Source organism: Protopterus annectens, chromosome 16.part0 (assembly GCF_019279795.1).
Source record: "Protopterus annectens isolate FY-2018-M chromosome 16.part0, PAN1.0, whole genome shotgun sequence".
Lineage (NCBI taxonomy): Eukaryota > Metazoa > Chordata > Ceratodontiformes > Protopteridae > Protopterus > Protopterus annectens.
The window spans coordinates 281,283,014-281,306,625 of NC_056750.1; the positions used below are offsets into that span (position 1 = coordinate 281,283,014).

Sequence of the window (23,612 nt, forward strand, 5' to 3'; positions counted from 1 at the left end):
GCCCATGGCAGAAAGGGTCTTTCCATCCTTCTCAAACCTGGATAATGTATCCTTTACCTTGGAGCCAAACAAGGAAGTGCCATCAAAAGAAGCATTGACAGACGACGACTTGATGAGCTCCATAAAATCACAAAAGTGCATCCAGGCATGTTTCCTAATGGAAATACCTGAACTTGCTGCTCTTGAGATTCCTTCAGCTACATGCAAAATAAGCCTCATAGAAGAATTTGAAATAAATTTCAGGGTAGCCAACTGAGAAGTTACAGATGACTGGACCTCTGCAGAAACAGATCTTGATAAGGTATTTGACAGTTCCTTAATCAAATCCCTCTGTAATATTGTAAAATGTGCCAAATAATTCAGTGCCCTTAAGGTGAAGGTTACTTGAAGCATAAACATGCTTCCCAAACCTGTTCATTGCCCTAGACTCCCTTTTAGGGGATTAGCAGTGGAACACTCCTCAATAAATTCCTTTTTAGTGGCTGCCACTATGACCACAGCATCAACGGGCACACATTTACCCCAAAACTGTTTATCCAAAGGTGGTGCCATAATCTTGTCCATTCTCCTAGGTATTGGTTCAACTGTGTTGGGTTACTTGCATGCCCACTGAGAAACTAACTCAATAAGCTCAATGGCGGGCACAGTAACCCAGGAGGTAGATGGGCCTGTACCGAAAGCATCCAGGAATACAGACTCCTCAGATGAAGGGTTGCTGGGTGTCCAGCCACCTCTCTGCTTAAGGATCTTAAGGATGTCTCCAAATGAGACATCTTCAGGAGGTGACTGTGGGGACCCCTTCACCTTCATTGAAATCTGTATCTTCATTGACAGACTCCTCTGGGAAGTACAAGTGCTTCCTCTTACACATCTTCCGAGGGACCTCCACAGTGGGATGCTCTGGGGAGGTATCAGAAGAAACTGAGATACCTACCCTGTTGGGAAGCCTGGTGGTTTCAGACTGGCTGTCCCTGTGGAAAAGAGTGATGAGGTTCTGAGCACACAGACATCAAGGTAGAAGACTTGGGGTCCAAGGGGGTTGGATCCGTCTGTTCTACTGAGGCAGAGGAAACCTTCTTCATAAGCTTAAAGGCATACCCCTCTGGGGAAAGGGAAGACCTCAGATCTAAAAAGACAAGTTTTTGGACCATTATCCTCCCTACTCTGAAGGCAATCTCCCTGAGGAGGAAGCCAGAGCCGAGCTATCCAGTGCCAAGGCTCCAATGTGCAAGGACAGCTGCAACAACTTTGGACTCAACTCCAACACATCGAATCCAACAGGGAAGCTTCAGCTCCAAGAGGTCTCTGGATCCAACTGAACCAGAGTACTCAGAATAAGCTTCGGATCTGAAGATATTGCTAACTTCAGATCGGAGCCAGATGGAGCCGAAAGACTCAGATCCAGGGACTCTGAGACAGCTGAAGGAGTCAGAGGAGGAACTTGCAGTGGGCGTGTAGAAGAATGGACCTCCTAACCCCAAGGGGTAGGAGTCAGTAAGACACCTATCTGACTCTATGCCAGGAGAATTCTCTACACCACTCTTTCCACATCTTCGTCCGTCAAATTTCTGGAAGAACAAGTGAAAATAGATGGGACCTGGGTCTATTATGCTCCAAAAAAGGGAAGAGCAGCCTCGAGGGCAGCGGATCCAGAGCAGGTGAATATCTTGTTCTGGGTAGGTGACATGAACCAGTAGGTCCAGAAGTGGTCAGATCCGATACCTTTTTTATCGGATCCGAGGAAGTCAGGTCCACCAATTTTTTTCTTTTACGAACCCGAGGGTGAGATCAGATCCATCTTGGCTTTTTTCTTGGATGGCTCCAAAACCACAGAGGATGTAGAAGGTTTCGGAGATGAGGTTCTTGACTGTTTTGTTTTGGGAGACTGATCTCCAGATATAGCCTCTTCAAAGGCTGAAGGTAATAAACCCTTTAAGATGAGCTTGTTTTTACATTCAACAAGCACCCTGGGGTTGAATCCATGGCAAAAAGAACAGTCTTCCTGGAGATGTAACAATACCAGACAGTACACACACATAGTGTAAGCATCTGACATAGGAAGCTTATGCCCACACTTAACATATTTTTTTAGACCCTGCAGGGCCTTTTTCCACCATAACCAAACAATATAAAAAGCAAAAATCTTAAGCAAGGGCAGATACCGTTTTTTTTTTTTTTTTTTTTAAGGAAAGCAAAGCAGAAAATGAAAAAGAAAAAAACTACCAGCAGTGGTAGAAAAAGCAGCTACACCAAGTGTAGAAAAAAAGTAAATACTAACAATAGTATTCAAAAGGTACGCAAAGTACGATAGTCAAAAAGGGAAAGAAAAAACTTAGTCCATTAGAAAATATGCTGAAGAAATCACGGCAGAAAGTTTGCTGTTAGCTCTTACCTTAAGTGGACGAAGTCTGTCAGGTTGTTTCCAACGAAGGTATAACTGGCCAGCGATTGAAAGACCCACAAAGAACCAGTAGCTAAAGCTGTAGTAATGGATCAGCTGAAAAATATCCTCCACACACAGATACACCAATGCCATGGCACCCTATTGGAAACAAGTTAAGACACATCATGCCTTTATCCTTTAAAAGACAGCCAACTAGAATCACTTTAGCAAAGTAAGCATCGTGTTCCTGAAGAAGCATACTTTGTTAAATATGCTTAAAAAGACACATACAAATAAATAGTTTATATCATCCCTATTAGGTACTTCAGTAATATTAAAATTAATTGCTAGTAGTAAGCACGTTTGTCTCATATTTATCTCACAGGATACACAAGACTTTATCAAACTGTGAACATTTCCTGACTTTAAGAAATTTGTGTTTAGAGTGTTACCACATGTTCCTATCAATCTGGGTGGGGGAGACTCATGACGTTTTAAATAATACTGAATATAAATAGTAAATTAAAAATTAGATGCATGTAGAGGCTATAGACAATATAATGTAAATTTTAAGTGTTATCAAAGGAAATATAGGAGGTTAATTAAAAAGAAGTTATGTGCTTACCATAACGTTCCATGTGAGTTGTTCATCTCACCTTCATTCTTACAAATGGTTCGGAGCTGATCCCTCAATTCCAAGTCGGCCGCTTTCACAAGCTTGAGGTTTTCGAGTAGCTCGATGCCCAGTCCCAGTCCCATGATGCTCTCTGCCTCACCTCATATCTAGTTTGCCGCTGCAACAGATCGGAGGTCGAGAGTGGAGCTCGGCCAGTATTTTTCATCTTTCTAAAATTTGTCTGCATATTTCTATAGGAATTTTTCTAAAAGTATTTATTTTGTCACAGATTAACAATAGACTAGTTCTAGTAATTGTCTTTCTTCATTTCTGAAGAAAATCTTTGTTTATACAGCGGCTGCTCTTAGGCATTTTAGTTAGCCTCTAATCCTGTTTACAGTGTTTATAACTGTATCTTCTTAGTGTGAGAGTGTTGTTCTTTATAGTGATTTGAATCTTTAACTACTATAGCTGTTTGCTGTGTTAGCCTAGCCAGGGTGTGTGTTTGTCTAGGCAGTTATAAGTGTTTGAATCTTTAACTGTTTATTTTAGAGTGTGGTGTTAACCTAGCTACTGTGTTTGTTTGCCTGGGCAATTATATATAGATATTTAGTTATTTCCTTTACATTATGGCTGATCATAAGGAGAAAGAGAGACAGAAGTCAGGGTTTAAGAAATGCCCTAAATGCGGACAAAGAATGTCCATTACTGATTCACGTTTGCTGTGTTTATTGTCAGGGTGCAGTCCATCTGCAGGAGGACTGCTCTATTTGTCATTCGTTCAGCAGCAGGGTCTTGTTGGAACGCAGAAGAAAGTTAGTGGATAGAGGGTTGTTGAAACCTGATTTTCAGGATGCTCTTGATAAGGCTGGCCAGACTTCTAAATCTTCAAAGAGATCTAAATCTTTGAAAGCTTCTTCGGAGCCGAAGTCTTCTGCTCCGAAATTGGCTGAGAAGATGCGGTCGCTGGTTCCACAGTCCCCGGAACAGAGCACCGAACAAGTTTTTTGGAGCCAGTCTCAGAAGTTTTGAAATCACCAATTTTACAATCGGTGGCTTCATCTATCCCTTCAACTCATTCTTTGAGGAGCCTCTTTGATGTGGATGTGGACTGAATGGTGCAGAGGCTCCTCCAGAACCCAGCATTAGCCAAATTATTGTTGGCTCTGGCCCAACCGGTCTCAGAGCTGAAGACGTCCTTGTCTACTGCGTCTGCTCCTCCTCCGAGCCGAGCAGGGCCTTCGGAGCTGGAGGCGGTAGAACTGATGATTCTGGAACCCACGGAGCCGAGGTCTGTTCCAGTGCCATCAGCTCTATCAACTCAGACTACTTTGATGCTGTTCGAAGAGGAGTCAGAAGGGTCCCCACGGTCCCCCTCGGAGGATATCTCTTTTGCTGATATCCTAGAGGTCCTAAGACAGAGGGGTGGCTGGCAGTCCGTTAACCCTACTGATGATGTTGGTGCTTCTGAAGGCCTTTGGGTCTCAACCCTCCACCTCCTGGGTGACTCCACCCTTCGATGATTTAATGGATTTAGTTGCTTGAAGGCCATGAGAGCCTCCTGATACTGTGGAACCTGTCCCTCGGAGGCCCAACAAGTTTATTACATCGCCACAGGAAAAGTTGTTTCTTACCAAAGGAGTGCCGGTTGATGCCACGGTGGTGGTGGCGGCCACCAAGAAACAGATGTCTGAAACCTCTTCTACTGTCCATCCTCCTAACAGAGATTCCAGGATTATGGACACGTATGGGAAAAGCATTTTTAGTTCAGCGACTTTTGCTATGCGCTCGCTTAACTATTTGATGCACTTTACCAGACGTCAGAGAGATCTCCTTAAAGAGCTTGGAGATACTCTACAGAGTACTGCAACTGAAGGCGTTCCTGATAAGGTGACATCCCAGCTCAATACCCTTAATTTTATAGTTAACTCATCCATGCATCTCATTCCTTATGCAGCTGATGGTGCGAGTCGGGCAGCGGGTTCAGGAATAGCTCTTCAGAGACATTCCTGGATGTGTTTATGCTCCTTTGCAGAAGCCTTCAAGTTTTCCTTTGTTACTGCCCCATTTGATGGCTCGTCCCTTTTTGGGCCTAAAGTCAAGGAGACCCTCACTAGGTATGAACAAGTTTGAAAGACTCTATCTGCCGTAGGAGTCTGTTTTTCCACCCCTACTAGACCTTATCCCAAAGGACAAAAGGGAGGAAAAATGTGGTTCCGCAAGTCCCAAGGAGCTTTTCAGAAAACAAGTAGTGAACCCCCCTCCAGGGGCAGAGGAGGGGGCAATAATGGAAGATGCAGCCCAGGTGGCAGAGGGTATCCGCAAAATCAGGGCGACAGGGATCAGTTCTTTGTCAAGCCCTACCAGCGCTCCTGAAAGGAGGCCCGGCTGTCCTACTTTGGAGGCAGTCGGGGGTCACTTGTCTTTTTATCCAGACGCCTGGCTAAAAATTACAAAAGATTCTTGGGTAAAAAGCATTATTACCAGAGGATATACCATTCCTTTCACAGAACCTCCCTCCATACGAAAGAAAATCTCACACGTTTCACTCAGTCTCAGGGATCAAGCAACCGTAGATATTCAAAGGTTGCTAGAAAAAAGAGTCATCAAGCCAGTCCCAGCAGACCAGATAGGATCCGGAACCTACTCAAGATTCTTTTTAGTTCCAAAGAAAACAGGGGACTGAAAGCCAATCTTGGACCTCAGCAAACTTAACACTTTTGTAAAGAAAGAGAAGTTCCGGATGGTCACGCTTCAGTCGATTCTTCTGTTTCTAGGAACAGGCGATTGGATGTGCTCTATAGATCTCAAGGATACATACTATCATATCAAAATGGCCAGACCATCCAGAGATCACCTGCGTTTACGGCTGGGAGCCAGTCATTATCAGTTCCGAGCACTGACCCTTGGTCTCACAGCAGCCCCCAGAGTGTTTACCAAATGCATGGTAGTGGTTACGGCTCACCTGAGGCATCTAGGATTCCGAGTGTTTCCGTACCTGGATGCCTGGCTCCTCACCACCACCTCCAGGCATCAACTAGTTCAATCCAGGGACCTCACTCTAAAACTGTGGTCTCAGTTAGGAATTACTATAAATTTCAACAAATCTGCATTGTCACCAAGGCAACATATTTCCTTTATCGAAGCAGATTTAGACACCAGCACCACCATGGTAAAATTGCCCCTGGAAAGAACAGTCCCACTTCGACAACAGGCATCAGACATTCTGGCACTAAACAAAGTACCAGCCTCTCAAGTTTTAAAATTGCTAGGTACTATGGCAGCAACTCTCATAGCAGTTCCTCTAGGGCACATGCACATGAGAATTCTTCAATTGTTATTCTTCACCAAATAGTCTTACCAACAACTTCCAATGTCTTTCTTGATAATCATCACAGATTCATGCAAAAAGGACCTACAATGGTGATTGAGCAGCCACCTTGTAACAGTAGGTCCCCCATTTGTTTTTCCCCCATCAGCCACGGTGACCACAAACACTTCTCCGATGGGGGGGGGGCTTTTTCAGGGAAGAACAGCCCAAGGCACCTGGTCAGAGACAGAGTCACAATTGCACATCAATGTCCTGGAGATGAGAGCAGTACTTTTGGTGTTGCAGTACTTCCAAGACTCTCTTCTGCTGTGAACAATTGCTATTCAGACCGACAACATATCAGTAGTCTGGTATATCAACAAGCAAGGAGGAACCAAGTCTTATCCCCTATGTCAAGAGGCCCTAAGAGTCTGGCATTGGGCTATATCCACCGGGCGCTTTCTGATAGTGACGCACATCCCAGGGAAATCCAGCATGTTCCTATCAAGCTGGGTGGGGGAGACTCATGATGATGTTTTAAATAATGCTGAATATAAATGTTGTTGTCTTTCGGCTTTTCCTGATTAGGGGTCACCACAGCGGAACTCCAGTCTGCTAATGACTGGCAGTAGATTTTTACGAACGCCGAGGTGCAAGCTTGACGTTCAACCTTCAACGAAGGCACGCCCATTTACGCATGTCTTTCGAACGCCCACCCAACTGCGGGGAGGACATGCAGACTCCACACAGAAGGCACTCCCTGCACTCCAGCCGAGAATCGAATGGGAGAACCTCTTGCTGTGAGGGAACAATGCTACCGCTGCACCACCGCGGGTTATAATGCTGAATATAAATAGTAAATTAAAAATTAGATGCATGTAGAGGCTATAGAAAATATACTGTAAATTTTAAGTGTTATCAAAAGAAATATAGGGGGTTAATTAACAGATATTTATTTATTTATTTGTTTACTGGGGAAACTCCAGCTGGGCCCAAGGCCCTTTTTTGGTGGAGACGCACAAAGAAAGCTCCATACACAAAAAGTTAAAGAACAATATCAAGCAAAACGGAGAAAATTTTGCCCAACAAGACTAGTAATCCAAAACGAAAAGGCGAAAAACGGAGACAAACCAACCAAAAGTTCAAGTCGAGCTTTATTTTAATAACGCTACCAAATGTCACATGTTTTCGTGTGCTCTGTATGTATGCTCTGTTTAGGCATACATTGTTTTGTAAACAGGCAAAGTTTAGTTTTTTTCATTCTGGAAGATGTTCAAATGGACAGCAGGGATGGGCCCTGGGAAAACCTGTTGGAATATAGGGAACTCTATTGGCAAGTAACCCTAGATGAAGGGAGAATATTAACATAGCCCCATTATTAAAACTCAAGAGCTGCCAAACTCTGATTTGACAACACATTTCTGTCATACCATTACTACATGGATTGTCCACAATTTCTGTATATTTTTAGTTTATGCATTTGCCGTTTTTAAGTTTTTTCTAAATCTTAAGATATATAGAGCATTTTGGGTTTATTTATTTATTTGTTTGAATTTTATAATCTTCTTGGCAGCACAGGGCTTTAACATATGTATAAGTACTATTTATTTATATATGTATTAAAAAGATTTTCTACATAGTTAATACATTTTTACATAGTTTTTCACATCACCCTTTAACCTTTTGTATGACTTTCATGAAGGTATTATGAAATTATTTAACATTAATTCTATTTTAACTATGTTACTGCTTTTAAATGAATTAATTGGTGGATGATTTTGATTGGTACACCATAATGTTATGCCTATATAATAGGAAGAATTTTCTGTCTTGTGTTTTTTTGTTATCTGAAGAAGTCTATGGTAAATGGACGAAAATGTGTGGCATTTGATAGCATTATTAAAATAAAGCTCGACTTGAACTTTTGGTTGGTGTGTCTCCGTTTTTCGCCTTTTCGTTTTGGATTAATGAACAATATATCATACAATTATAATGTTGATATTCTACTCAATTACTAAGATGTCTGTGTATATAATAGTAATATCCAAGACATTACACATTTGTACACAACAATAAGAAATGGTTATACAAAAGGCTCCCAAATACATTTAATATGTATTAGGAATAGTACATTCTATGTGTGTTTAAACAATGCTACTGTTTCGGTACTTAGGTGTTTCAACAGAATTTATTAAAATGTATTTTATTATGTTTATGAACACTTTTATTGAATGTTTTAACAGGTTTTTTATTACGTAACAGAACTGTGCTTATGTGACTCAATTTGTTTTTTGTATTTAAATGATGAGGGGATGAAATGTTGTTAGTCTGATGAAGTATTGTGTATTCTGTGAGATAAATAAGAGACGAAAGTTACTTCTGGCAAATTAATTTGAGATATATTTTGTCGTCCTGCAGTTCACTTTCTCCACAAAATTACCAGATTGTTTTTAGGTTTTGTTTGGTATTCTGGAGGAAGGGATATATGATATTTACATTTTACTTCTGTAATATATTCAGACTGAAAATCTGACAAACACAGCAAATCACTGGTAAAGGCAGAAAACCCTAAAAGTACCATATAGCAGGGCCAATGGCACAGAGACAGGGCTTCTGTCTGTCTCACCAGCAAGCTGCATTTTGAAATGCACTTTGGCCATTGAAAAGGTTGGCCAAGGGGGTAATAGGATGAAGCAGCTGATGGTAAGCCTTCCTATCTTAGATGGGATAGTTTTGGAGGAACCACAGTCTGTGTGAGCTCTGGAGGAGACCAGAAACCTTGAACATCAAACTTCTGCAAGATGGAATAACGGGTATCTTGAGTATCATGAGTGGATGCATTCACCATGTACAGTGAAATCACTGCATGCCATTCTTCCTGTTATGGATCTTTACTGGCTGCCACAGAATGATGACCAGCACATAATCTACTGCTCCCTGCATGGTCCTTGCTTCCTGAATATGGGAATGCTGCCATGAGGCATAGTACCCAAAAAGTCAGTGGCCCAGTTGATGAAGGGCACATCCAGATTGTCCAGTAAGGAATTACACTGGTTTCAATGGAGAAAAAACATGCCTGTGCAGAAAGTAGTCAGTTAAAGTAGCAGTAACTCTTCAAGGAGAGGTAAATGTAGCAGAAATGTTATAATGGGTCTACCCATATTCTCTTCCTTTTGTTGTTGATAGTTTTTCTACAGTTGTCCATTAGTCCCTGTCAGGGACTGGCCTTAAGAGCATATGGCAAAACTGTGCACTGCTGCCTTGGGCTGTGACCATTGCCTGTCATGTCTAGATAAGCTTCACACTGTGTAGATGAACAGCACTGGCTTCCCAGCATTCCACACTCTGCACTCTCAGCTGAATGCCTTTTAGTATTCTTATCTTACCCACAGTAACTGAATCTTGGCTTTTAAGAATTCACAATCACATACAGACAGCTGTTTATTTATTTTGCATTTGGTACTTGGGTGGATGCACTGGTCTAAGACCCCTTTTCAGGCATGCTCTGCTATACAGTACTGTGGCACCACCACACCAGAACATTCTGCCACTCTAAGGAATCAATACTTTTATTTTAACGTTTTTATACTAACTGTTACCCCCTATTTACCGTCACCTCTATTCTCCTGCTATCCTTCCCTTCCTCCCACTGTTTCACTTACCTTTCTCATACTACTAATCATTCACAAAATGTCTTCCACGCAAAAAAAAAGCTAAAAACCAAGGGAAACCAAATGCAATTCAGAGGCACTGTCACAAATAGACCATTCAGTGACAGTTAACCAACAAATGGAGTAAAATTTATTAAACAAAAAAATCAAAGGTGTAGTGCTTTCATCCTGTAAATGTATCACAAAAGACTTCATCAGAACAGGAAATACAGGTTTGACCTAAGCTTATATAACTTCCTTAAAGTCACTGATAGTACAGACTTAAAGAAATAGCTTCTCACTATCTAAATTAATTAAAAATAATACTTCTAAAAAACCTTCCAAGACACAAGATGTCAGTTCTAAACATGTAGAAAACAGTACAAATAACATAATAATATATAGGTAATATTTAAAAATCAGCCTTTGATAAAATTAAATATGTTACATTTAAGTAAATTGATAAATACACTAAAATATAACTTCTGTATGACTCATCTTAATAACACCCTAATCAAACTGGTGACTCAGCAAATTACTTGGCATCCCCATAAATGAGAACATAAAGTTTGACATCCATATATAGTAAGCAATTAATAAGACGTACAGTTCTTCCTAACTGATGATGCCAGAAAAACTACAGCCTCTACATTTCTTCTACCCTCACTATTATATTCTGCCACTGTCCACACTAACCTCCAGCAATAAAAAAATAATCCATACTACTTGCTGAAAATCCTTCGAGATATCACAGTACAGATATTCAACTAGCACTGCCTTTTCTGATGAGCAACACCCTTTGTATATGGCTTAGCTGCCCTAAATTCTTCTTCTGCTTGGTCAACATTTCTATCTGTGCCATAATTAGAGTGAGTGAAGGGACAGTCTGGCCCCAGATCCAAATTACTTACATGAGTGATCAGCATTGCAGAAGAGTTAACACTTGGGTGTGAGCAAAGTCCTGGAAATCATTTTCAGCAGCCATGGCTGATATAAGCTGCTTGCTAAAACTCAGAACATTGGTAATACTCTTCTTTTTTTTCCCTTTGGCCTAAGGGAGGTGGCCAGTCTGGGAAATTCTATGCCTGGCTAGAAAGTTCCTAATCCATTTAAGTTAATATTGCTTGTGTGTGTGTGTGTGTGTGTGTGTGTGTGTGTGTGTGTGTGTGTGTGTGTGTGTGTGTGTGTGTGTGTGTGCATGTGAAAACAGCTGTACTTCCTTCTCTTTGGGAAGTTTGCTGTAACAGTATACCATAACACTTAGCAGACTCACAAGCAATATTTCAGTATGACTACAGACACACAGACAATTAGACAGGATCCATATAGCACAGCAGTGTGAAAATCTGGTTCATCTCTAGATTACGTGTGCACAAACTTTTTTTGAGAAAGTGTTCACTGCATTTCAAAAGACCTCTGACCAGTCAAAAATACAAGTTAAAAAACATTTCATATATATATATATATATATATATATATATATATATATATATATATATATATATAATGTATATAGAGAAATAGAGTACAAATGGAGAAATAAAAATTGTATTACCAATATTGTAGTTTAATACTTTAAACAAAAATTGTATAAACTTTTATTTTTTATGTAAAACACAAACCATACTACTACATCACGATCTATAGTAACTTTTAAGACATATACCCCATAAATAAAAGTTCCATGGCATAGTTTCACTAAATACAGTCTACAGTGCCAAAAGTTATTAATTAAAATTTGATGTTGGCACAAAAGAGTTAAACAACCAGTATTCACAAATACTGTAATTGTATGTCAGCTCCATGGTGAAGATGAACTATGCCACAAATGTGGGAGATCAATTAGCAGTCCTATTGCTGCAGATCATCCTGATCACTTCTTTCAGGGTGAGAGGGGTGTGTACCTGAAAATGTTTTTTCTGCTTAAGATCCATGGGGGAGACTGGAGAAACAAAGGAGACATTTGTCAGTTTGGGGGGGATGCATAATCATGTCACCACAGATGTAACTTGCAGTGCAATCCAATGCTCATTGTTTGCCCAGCCCCAAACACATCACTTGGCATGTGCAGGAAAACATTAGGACTAAAGCAAAGACACTAATCACTTGTATGGATGACTGCTCACTCTCAGTGCTTTTGATCCTCATGCCTAGGTGGATAACTGTGCCATAGGGATTTCATCCTTGGGGAAATAGCCAGGCGGAGGCTTGAAAGTCAGTGGGAAAGGAGCTAAAAACAGTGATGTAATTAACTACTGCCTTATGCACAGACTGTAAACAACTGTACATTTACACAAGTCAATACACTTTAATGCATCAAGAGCAACACTAACTTTCTTGATAGCTGCATACCCCACATCTACCGCAAAGCAAGCAGAACCAAATTGCAAAAGTTAATTCACTTTTTTCATATTTAACATACACCAGTTCTTCAAATACATAAGAAATTAAACATTCACAATATTTTTTTGTTAAATGCTTATCATATCAGCAGATCTTCAAAGAGCAGTCACCATTAACAATACAAAAACTCAGTTCGTTTGTAATTGCCTCTCACAGCTGAGATCACAAATGAGTGAAAGATCTCAAACGTGAACAGCATTCAGACCTAAGCGCACACATACAAAACTTTTTTGCAGGGGAAGAAGCACCCTGTACCTCCCATTATAAGGGAGTGCACCCCCCACTACTTATATACCAGCTATGAGGTTGGATCATCACGAGGAAAAGGAAAATCCCTGACACATATGCAATTCAAACTTCTGGAGATAAAGCCAAGGAGCTATACACTAGTGTTTGCACGAAAAAAGTGTTAATTAATAGTACTCCTCTGATAAGCCTGACTCCAATAACATAATTTTGGTTTACATAATGTCCTTTTTTCTGACCACAATTTTAATCAGCTTTGCCATTATCCTTATGAAAGCCAATGTTGATTCTGTGCCAGTATTGCGTGGAACCTTGGCTAGTGTACAAGGCTTTCATATATATACCCAGAATTGCTAAGAATGTTATTCTTTTCTACAGGTCCTTTCTGGCACTGATATTGAAGTTTGAAATATAAACTTTTTGTACAATAATGAAACCAAGTCCAAGAAAACAACCTGGAGGCCAAATTGTGACAAACAAACCAACAAAACCTCCAAATACATCACCAAGATACTGTTTATTGAAATGAATGCAATTGAGTGCTTTTCGTCCTCACAAATTAATAATGGACTATTTCAAAATTGCAAATCTAAAACAATGCTCGCAATTTAAATCCTCTGTATATCACGTGATCCCTAAACATCCATTAGAAAAGACAATAACATTTAAACTGCTAACTCTATTTTAAAATCAGTTAAAACATAAAAAAATTAATAGAAAACAACCAAATTCAATCTGGTTAACTTTATTTTAGAATTTAAAAAACATTAAGTCCCATGCCCTCTTGAATGTTTCCCTGGATTCCATCTCTACCACTCACGTCCTCTAGGATGCCTCTCTGGATTCTCTCTCCATCACCCATGTCCTCTTGGATGCCTTTATGAATTCCCTCTCCACCACCCATGTTCCTTTGGATGCCTCGATTTCCTCTCCACTACCCATGACCTCATGTCCTCTAGAACACTTCTCTCTGGATTCCCTCTCCATCACCCATGGCCTCTTGGATGCTTCTCTGAATTCCCTCTCCACCACTCATGTCTTCTTGGATGCCTCCCTACCAGGGTCTACTTAATAATGACGAAAATGCAAAATGTTGAGTTCTCACATGAGCGAAAAATCAGGAATTCGATATTGATTTTTGGTATCGCAGTACAGTGAAGATTGGAATATTTGCCCTTTCCTCACTGTAGTGCAATCTCGGAGTAGGAATATATATTTAGCAGGGGGGGGCGCACAGCCCCCCACAATAGCAATTTCGAGTTCCTGATTATTCGCTCATGTGAGCGTTCGATAGTTTGATTTTTTGTTGTTCTGACACAGACCCTCTCTATCACACATTCACCAAGGGTTTCCAAAATTTCTTTGTAAATAATTCACTTAAAGAGATCAGTGGAGTAACTGACCCTTATAATCTGTTGTTTGTGCCCCTTCCTGTTCAGAGTAACCATTACTGTTAAACAGGTTTACAAAAAAAAATCTCAATATACAAATTACTGCAGAAACCATGTTGATGCGATTTTAAGGTTTCCTTTAAGAAGGGTATCATACAGATCAGTTTCCACTGAATCAAGATCCATACATACCCGGTAAAAGGACTTTAGACAGCCAATGAGCCAAAAGTTGTGCACTCTTGCTCTAGTGTACCTCCAACTTACAAGATATGGGGATGATGTACACTGCAGTCCAGGTGGCAATTTATAAAACATCCTGACTGAAGCACTTCTGAAATAAGCTGCTGAGACTTGTGGCTTATGTTCTGATAGCTCATCGCAAAGGCACAAATTCAGGTTTACCAGAATGTTTACTTAAACTAAGCACTGAGCAAAATAAAACAGAATAAGGATAAATCAATCAAACATGAAGTAAAACATAACATATTAAATTACAATAAACAGAAATAACCATAGTTAAAATCACAGACTTCAAGGTGAAAAGAAAACAGAATTAATAGTGATGGAAGAAACAAGAGTCTCCAAGTGTCTTTTGAATAGAGTTCAGAATGTAACTGTCACAAGTAAACGTGAATCACAGTAACACTTACAAAACAAACATATTTAGGCAGTTAAGAAAAGCATTTGATACACTTTTCATAGCAAAAGGTAATGCAGTGGAACAACATTGTTGATAACAAGAAGTTATGTACTCACCATAACGTTCGATGTATGTAGTCCATCTCGCCTCACATTCTTACCCGTGGGTTCGGAGCCGAACCTCGGCTCCGACTCGGCCATACTCTAGCTCGAAGTCTTCAATTGGCTCGTGGCTAACAGGTATCCCATGCTGCAATGCGCCTATTCCCCAGATCTTGTTTGCAGTGAGCTCACATGCACACACACACACACACACACACACACACACACACACACGCACGCACACGCACACACACACACAGAAACATTGAGAGGAAGAACCAACTCAGAGGAAGAACCAACTCAACATATCAAGAAGGAGTGCAGAAACCAGAGACTCGACCTCTAGGTCCTCCAGGAGGGGGTAGGTGGGTGGGTTAGTAAGAATGTGAGGCGAGATGGACTACATACATCGAACGTTATGGTGAGTACATAACCTCTTGATGTTATGTAGTCCAATCTCACTTACATTCTTACCCGTGGGACAGCGTCCCTAGCACCTAGACCTTGGGCGGCTCACTGGAAAATACTCCTGAGCACTGTGGAACCACATGAGGATATGCCCCTTGATACCAGATCCAATTTGTAATGACAAATAAAGGTGTGAGGAGATGCCCAAGTAGCTGCAGCACAAATATCATCCATAGACATTCTAGCCTGAAAGGCAGTAGAAGTAGACACCGAATGCGTAGAGTGAGCCTTTACCTTGAAGGGTAATTCCTTGCCATTTGAAGAATAGATGAAGGAAATGTAGCTAGAAATTCATCTGAACGGAGTTACTTTGGAAACTGAAGTCCCTAGTCTGTTTTCCGAAAAGGAGACAAAAAGTTGGTCAGATTTTCTAAAATCTTTTGTTCTATGTAAATAGAAACGTAATTGTCTGTGGACATCCAGCTGATGAAACTTAAATTCTCCCTTGTAAGAGAATTCAGGGAAAAACACAAGCAACTCTATAAACTGGTTGAGGTTGACCACTGAAGCAACCATAGGCATAAAGGAAGGATTAGGTCTTAGCGAAACCCTATCCTTGTGAAATATCAAGTAAGGGGGCCGGACTGATAAAGCTTGGAGTTCAGAGATCCGCCTAGCCGAAGTGATGGCTATCAAAAAGAGTGTCTTCCAAGACAAAAATGTTAGGTCACAGGTTGCCGTGGGCTCAAAAGGAGGAGAGGTAAGCTGCTGTAGCACAAAACTAAGGTCCCATGTCATAACAGGATCAAAGATTGGAGGTCGAAGTAGCATAGTCCCTTTGAAAAGGCCCTACAAAGTCTATACACCATTAGATTGGGTTCATTAGCAGCATGAAAAGTAGAAATGGCTGCCAACTGTACTTTAATAGTTGCCGCAGCAGATCCCTGACTAAACAGTTCAGATAGAAACTCTAAAATTGATGAGATTGGAGCTGTATAGGATCAATCTGTCTTTCATGAGCCCAAATGGAAAATCTCTTCCACTTACTGGAGTAAATCTTCCTAGTAGAAGGCTTGTGGGAGGAAGACAGAATATGAACCACCTCCAGTGAAAAATCATGAAGCCTGACTAGGGACGGAATTGGAGCAGCCATGCTGTCAACCTGAGGGTTTGGATGGAGAAGTGGAACTGCCCTGACATATGAGTCAACAGATCCGGCTCTGGGTCCAGAATCCACGGCTCGTCCATTAGATAAGGGTGAAGAAAATGAAACCAGATCTGACGAGGCCAGTGTGGAGCAATCAGTATCATTTTGCTTCCCAAAGACTGTGCTTTCTGAATAACCTTCATTATCAGAGGAATTGGAGGGAAGGCATAGAGAAGACCGGACAGCCATTCGTGAACTAGAGCGTCCCTGGGTGTTTCCCCTTCCGGGGGAATAAGAGTGAAGTAGCTGCTGCATTTGGCATTGAGGGGGCTGGCAAATAGATCGCAGCAAGGCTGACCCCATCTGTGGAAAATCCGTTCCGCCACCTGTTCATTCAGGGACCACTAGTGAGGCATCAGAATACTCTGCTCAGCCTGTCGGCAATCACGTTGGACTTCCCCGGAATGTGCATTGCCACTAGAAAGCGCTGAGAAGATACTGCCCACTGCCACACTCGAAGAGCCTCTTTGCAAAGGGGATATGACCTGATTCCTCCCTGTTTGTTCAGATACCAGACCACAGACATGTTGTCCGAGTGGATTGCAATTGTCCCAAGAGGAAGAAAGCTGTGAAGTGCTTGCAACGCTAATAGCACCACTCTCATCTCTAAGACATTGATATGCAAATGGATCTCGTGTTCCTGCCACGTGCCTTGGACAGTCCTGCCGAGATAATGCCCCCCACCCAATCTGGGAGGCATCCGTGGTCACAGTGGCAATCGGAGGAGGAAGAAAGAAAGGCATACCCGCGTTGAGATTGCTGGTCTGAAGCCACCAGCGCAGATCCTGCTTGCACCTGTCGGTTATTACAATAAGATGGGAGAGAGGAAGGTGCTGAAGAGACCATTGGGCAAAAAGTAGCCACTGAAGAATCCTCATGTGAAGCTGGAGGACCACTTTTGCCTTGACCTTCTTCAGTGGTAGTACAGCGTAGACTTGTTGCTGTAAAACCTGAATTCTCTCTTCTGGCAGGAAAACCTTCATGAGCACTGTGTCTAATTCAGCACTGATAAAGGTGACACGCTGCAAGGACAACAATGCAGACTTTTCCCAATTCAAGGTGATTCCCAGACTTTGGCACAGTGCAATAGAGGCGTCCCTGGTCTGTAGTAGTAGATCCCTGATGGTGGCAGACAGGAGCCAGTCGTCCAGGTATGGAAACACTTGGAATCCCATACGTCTCAAGTGAGCTGTTAACAAAGCCATGCATTTGGTGAACAGCCTGGGGGCTGTGGTGAGACCAAAGGGCAGGGCATGAAACTGAAAATGACTGGCTCCCAGCAGGAAGCGTAGGTGACTTCTGGATGCCCTGTCCATTTTTATAAGGTAGTAAGCATCCTTGAGGTTGATGGAGCACATCCACACATCTTTCTCTAATAACAGGAGAATTGACTGTAACGTGACCATGCGGAACTTGGACTTCTCTACATGAGGGTTCAAATGGCTGAGATCCAAAATGGGTCTCAGGTCCCCTGTTCTTTTCGGCACCAAAAAGAATCTGGAGCAAGTCCCTAATCCTACTTGGTCTGAGGGGACGGGCTGGATGGCTCCTTTTAACAGCAACCTTTGAACTTCTAAGGTTGAGGAATCCCTTTGACTGGGTGGAACATCTGGGATTCTTTTGTTTGGAGGAGGAGATGAAAGAAAGGGAATGTGATAACCTTTGGAGATTATCTCTAACACCCACTCATCTTGGGTGATGTCTCACCAGGCTTCTGGGTAAAAAGAAATACGACCCCCGACTGGCTCCAGAGATGCGCAGTCGGGCCTCCTCTCAGGAGCACTGGTAGGAGGAGCCACGAAAGGAATCGCGGCCCCCCTGGTTATGCGGGCCTCCTCTGCCTCTAGGACTGCATCTGCCTGAATTTCCACCCCCTCCTCTGCCTCTGGAGGGGGAATCACTCTGTGTGTCGTGAAAAAACCTCTGCAATTTTCTGAACTACATTTTCCTACCCTTCTGGCACTTGGGATAAGGTCTAGAAGGCATGGAAAAACGGACTCCCACGACAGACAGGGTTTTTCCTTCCTGCTCGCACCTAATAAGAATATCCTTCACCTTGGTTCCAAATAAGGATGAACCATCAAAGGGCACATTGGTGAAGGTAGACTTGAAGGCCTCCGCGAAGCTGCACAGCCGCATCCATGACTGTCTCCTAAGAGAAACTCCGGAACCCGCAGCCCTGCTTGCTCCATCGGCTGCGTACGAGATCAGCCTCATGGAGCAGTTAGCAATAGAATTTAGGGTAGACATCTGTACATTGACTTTCTGAGCCACAGTATCAGAAACGTTACCCTGTAGAGAATCCTCTGACTCCTTTAGGAGATCTCTTTGGAGCCGTGTAAAATGCGATAAGTAGTTCAGTGACCGCAGTGTAAAGGCTGCTGAAGAGAACACATGCTTCCCGTACCTGTCCATAGCCCTGGACTCCTTGTTAGGGGGAGGGACAGTAGATGACGTTTCTGCAATTTCCTTCTTGGTGGCTGCTGCCACTACCATGGCATATACTGAAATGCCTCTTGTAAGAAATTCTCTATCGGGGGAGCGGACAAAAACTTGTTGGGTCTCCTAGGGACCGGTTCTACAGTGTCCAGAGTTTCCCACACCTTTCGACAAATGAGGTCCAGGAGCTTGTCGAATGGGGGAGAAACCCAAGAGGCGGAGGGTTGGGAACCAAAGGCCTTCAGGAACACTGACTCCTCCTCAGAAGGGGCTTTAGATGGCCAGTCGCCTCTCTGTGTCAGTATTTCCAAGATATCTGAAAAAGAGATATCATCAGAAGACGACTTAGGGGACCCCTCTGAATCCTCGAGGTCGGTGTCAGATGTGAGGGACTCATCTTGGGAGTCAATGTGCTTCCTCTTGCACACTCTCTTTCTGGGTGGCTCCTCAAGTAAAAAACCAAGGGAGGCTTCAGAAAGCTGGGGACCACTCATGGAGGTATCCTGAGGCCTAGGGTCTCCGCTGTCCCTAGATAGAGGGTGATCTGATACTGATATCGGTGCTGGAGGGGGAAGAGTGTCGGTACCGTAGGATGCAGCTGACGACCTGGCCAGCACACTCCTCATGGCCTCGAAAGCTGATCTCCCCGGCTCCGAAGGTCGACTAACCGCAGAAGACAACCTTGGAGCCGAAGAAATAAGGTCCGAAGCCGATGTCGGGTCCATGCTCACCCGAGCTGAAGCACCGAGAGGAAGGCTCGGAGCCGAAGAAAATCGATCCAATACCTCCCACTCGGCTCCCACCGGCAAGCTGTGGACCCTGGACCCCGTGGACGGTGCCGACGGGTCAGAGCGGAGATCGGTGCTGAAACGCCAGAAGGGGCAACTAGAGCCGATCTCGAGGGATCAGACGGAACTGACAGCTCTGGCTCCGAAGAAAGGCCCGGAGAATGAAAAGCCAAAGATGAAGGGGGGATGGGCTCCGGAGCTGATTGGGCCAGAGACGAAAGCAATTTAGCCAGCACCGATGACTGAAGCAGTTTCTTCACCACTCTATCAACATCGGAATTTGTCCTAGAGGATCTAGAGGACATGGTCAGGGATCTGGATCTCCCTATAAAGGGAGACCTATGAGTCGGGGAGACCAGTCGAAAAACTGGAGACTAGCTCCAAACTGACACATCTGACCTCGGCTCCAATAAACCTGGAGCCGATGCAGACATCATTGAAGCACTGTCTTCTATTGGCTCCGAAGCCAGTGGAGCCGAAGAAGCAATAGTAGTCTTAATAATTTTCTCCGGAGGCTCCGAGGAGAGTGACGGAGCCGGAGAGCGCTTCTTAGATGACATTTTATCCAACTTATCTGATTTGGAAGGAGAGGACTTGGAACTGTAGGATCTCTCCAAATCCTCTTCAAAAGATGGTTTCAGCAATCCTCTCAAAATCAGCTTTTTCTTCCTCTCTTGCAGCACGTGGGGGCTGAAAACGTAACAGCAGGATTCCTGTAAATGAATAGCCCCCAAGCAATACACACATACAGAATGCCCATCTGTCAAAGACATTTTGTTGTTACACTTAGCACACTTTTTGAAGCCTGAAGGCCTGTGCTCTTTAGACTCCTTGGACATGTTGAGACAAGAACACACACACACAGGGGAAAAACAGTAGGGGCACCTTCACCACAAAAAACAAGAAGCGCGGGAAACTAGAGTCTCTAACTCAAACGGCCTAGAGACCGCGAGGTAACCACAGGGAGGACTAAGTTCTCTCAGTTAAACGGGCCTAGCCCAGGAAAAACCAACAGGGGAACAACCAACAGTCACACCACAAGAATAATGCTGTCAGGGGGGATTAAACTGGTAAACAATCAGAATAAGAACAACAGGAAAAAAACAGGGGAGGACTAGGTCCTCTAACTGAAATGGGCCTAGCCCGTAAACACCAGGTAAAATGGGATACCAGAAAAATTCACTAAACTGCTAAAAGTAAAGACACACACACACACTAGCTATTAAAATAGCTTTTGGGGCTACTAAATTGAACAAATAGTAGAAAATTCGTACTTAGCCACGGCCAAGAGCGAGACCACGTCCGAGCTGTACGAGTGGCAAACGAGATCTAGGGAATAGGCGCATTGCAGCATGGGATACCTTTTAGCCACGAGCTAATTGAAGACTTCGAGCTAGAGTATGGCCGAGTCGGAGCCAAGGTTCAGCTCCGAACCCACAGGTAAGAATGTAGGCAAGGTTGGACTACCTAACATCACTTGTTTCTTAACAGGCAGCCTTCTTTTCCTTTCTTAAGGGAGATAAAATGATGCCTGAACTCACAGGAATTACTGTGCATCTTGAAGTGATCAGGGTTTCGTGAAATCAGCAAATCTCAGACTTAATTCCAAATATGTAGGTATTTGGATCTACTTCAAAGGATCAAAATTTCACAACATTGAACCTCTGATCATCGAAGACCCGAGGATCAAAGTTGTAAAATATCGAACGTAAAAAAAAAATAAAATCATGTCAAAACGTATTTCATGTTTTTGCAGGGGGGCTTGCATCCCCCACACCTCCAGCTACTTAAATATACCAATTCTGACATCACACTACATTGAAGAGAATGGTAAATTTCCCGTTCTGCACTGTACTGTGATCTTCATTCACAAGGTTTAATATTTCACAACTTCGATCATCTGGTCTTCACAAATCAGAGGTTCAACGTTGTGAAATTTCAATCCTTTGAAGTAGACCCAGGTATTTATATATGCCTGTGTATGACAGACAGGCATGTGTTTATCTGAACCACTTAATTATAATACCATGTATAGAATTCCATTTGAAAATATTTTATACAACAAACTTAGACCATTTTTTCAAACCTAAAGGCTCCATACACAGTTGCAAATAAGGTGGTAATTTATGCAAACAGAATTGTGCCATAGCTTATAAATGTATTATCATATAATATACTATAGGGACTTAAAGCATTTTATTATATTGCTATGCATTGAGATGAATGATCAGAACCTCATATAATTAAAGCATATGGCTCTTGAGTATGTTCCTCTGAAGCCAGACAGCTAGTATTGTGATGTCATAATACCAGTATACTCAGCAGAACATCTTAAAGCACTTTTATAGGGCTGGAACTAATCTGCACCAACTCAGAAAATTTGTTAAGGTAATTAAAGAATGAGCTATTTGAAGAAATCTTGTGGAAAGCAGGTAAACAGTGTTTGGGCTAGAAGTCCACTGGGATAAGCAGTTGAGATTAAGTGAAAAGAAATACAAACAGAGCCATATCAAGCCTTCAAAATTCCATTTTCAGTATCAAAATCACTCAGCACTCAGAATCAATAACTTATTTAATGAATGGAAATTTCCCTGTTATCTAGGTCTCACCCTAAAACAGCTCCAACCCTCAAGCCAGAGATATAAAAATACAATCTTCTCATATTCATGCAAAGAACATCTTCAGTTGTTGTTGTTTGTCTTTCGGCTTTTCCTGGTTAGGGGTCGCCATAGCGGAACTCCGGTCCGCTAATGATTGGCAGTAGATTTTCAGGAACGCCGAGGAGCCAGCTCAATGTCCAACCTTCAACGAAGGCACGCCCATTTACGCATATCTTTTGAACGCCCACCCAACTGCGGGGAGGACATGCAAACTCCACACAGAAGGCACTCCCAGCCGAGAATCGAATGGGAGAACCTCTTGCTGTGAGGCAACAATGCTACCGCTGCACCACCGCGGATAAAAGAACATCTTCAGTGCTGATATAAATAAAGCTTTTGCAATAACTTTACGGTATATGCAAATCATGAGGTATACAAATGTGTGAGTGAGTACTTTCTCTAAAGCAGAAGATGGTTCTTATCATTGATCATTGACAGGTGGTACTGTACTGCAAGAGTTCTATGGAGTTCTTTTTTTAAAACATCAAACATTTTAAACACTTAAACCAAGAAAAAAATAACTATTTACAATTGTCCATAAAAAAAAATACACAAAACCATTAATACTTTTCTAATAAATCTTTAAGTTTTTGCCAGGATATGCACTGATGAGTTAAATTTATAGTTCTTATTTTTATAGTTAACAATTCTATTTTACAAACAGACTTAGCTAGACTAACAAATTCACTAAAATAGTAGTTTTACATTGCCACTTTTTAGTTAGAACTTTCCTAGCAATAGCTAGGATAGACCAACGAAAGAAGTATTTGTGAGGCCAGTTACAGTAACTGGGATTAGGGCATTAAATAAAATCAAAGAATCTGTAATAACACAATTATATGACCACAATGCTTGGGAGAATTTTCTAAAAATCAATCCAAAAGAAGACACCATCTTACATTCAATTATCATGCGAGTCCAATCTGTGTCAAGAACTTTATTACATCTCCAGAATTTTATTTTTCTGATTTATATATTAATGTACTTTTGTGAAGTGTTAAGAAAACTCTGTGTAAGAATTTTCTTGTATAGATTTTCCAATAAACTGAAGGCATTGATTTTCCTGCAGATTTTACGACTAATTTTTTATTTACATCTGAAAATACTTCATTACTGATTTCTGTTGAGTAACAAATTCCATTCTTATAATCTTATAAATAATTCATAAATATGACTTCCCTTTGGATGGACTACTATTTACATTTGATAAACTAAAAATAAATATCAAAGGCTTTAAAATTTCTGTGCATTTCTTTATATGATATTGCTAAACAGAAGAGTAAACTGAAATACATCTCCTTTTAAAATGCATTATATGGTATACTTTAAATTGATTACAGTGTGAAATGTGGCACTGTAGTAACCAAAAG

The 23,612-nt window shown here is 41.9% G+C and overlaps 1 protein-coding gene across 2 annotated transcripts in view; it reads right to left on the reverse strand.

Annotated features, from left to right (window-relative positions):
- The window catches only part of LOC122790765 (Y+L amino acid transporter 2-like), a 1,821,102-nt gene that overhangs the window by 248,891 nt on the left and 1,548,599 nt on the right, over positions 1–23,612 (reverse strand). The window contains exon 9 of one of the 2 annotated variants that reach the window (XM_044058375.1): positions 2,393–2,542. The exons of the other annotated variant lie outside the window; for it this stretch is intronic. Within the exon in view, the coding sequence (XP_043914310.1) occupies positions 2,393–2,542 (150 nt within the window). The remainder of the gene's footprint in view (positions 1–2,392; positions 2,543–23,612) is intronic. 2 annotated transcript variants of the gene reach the window in all.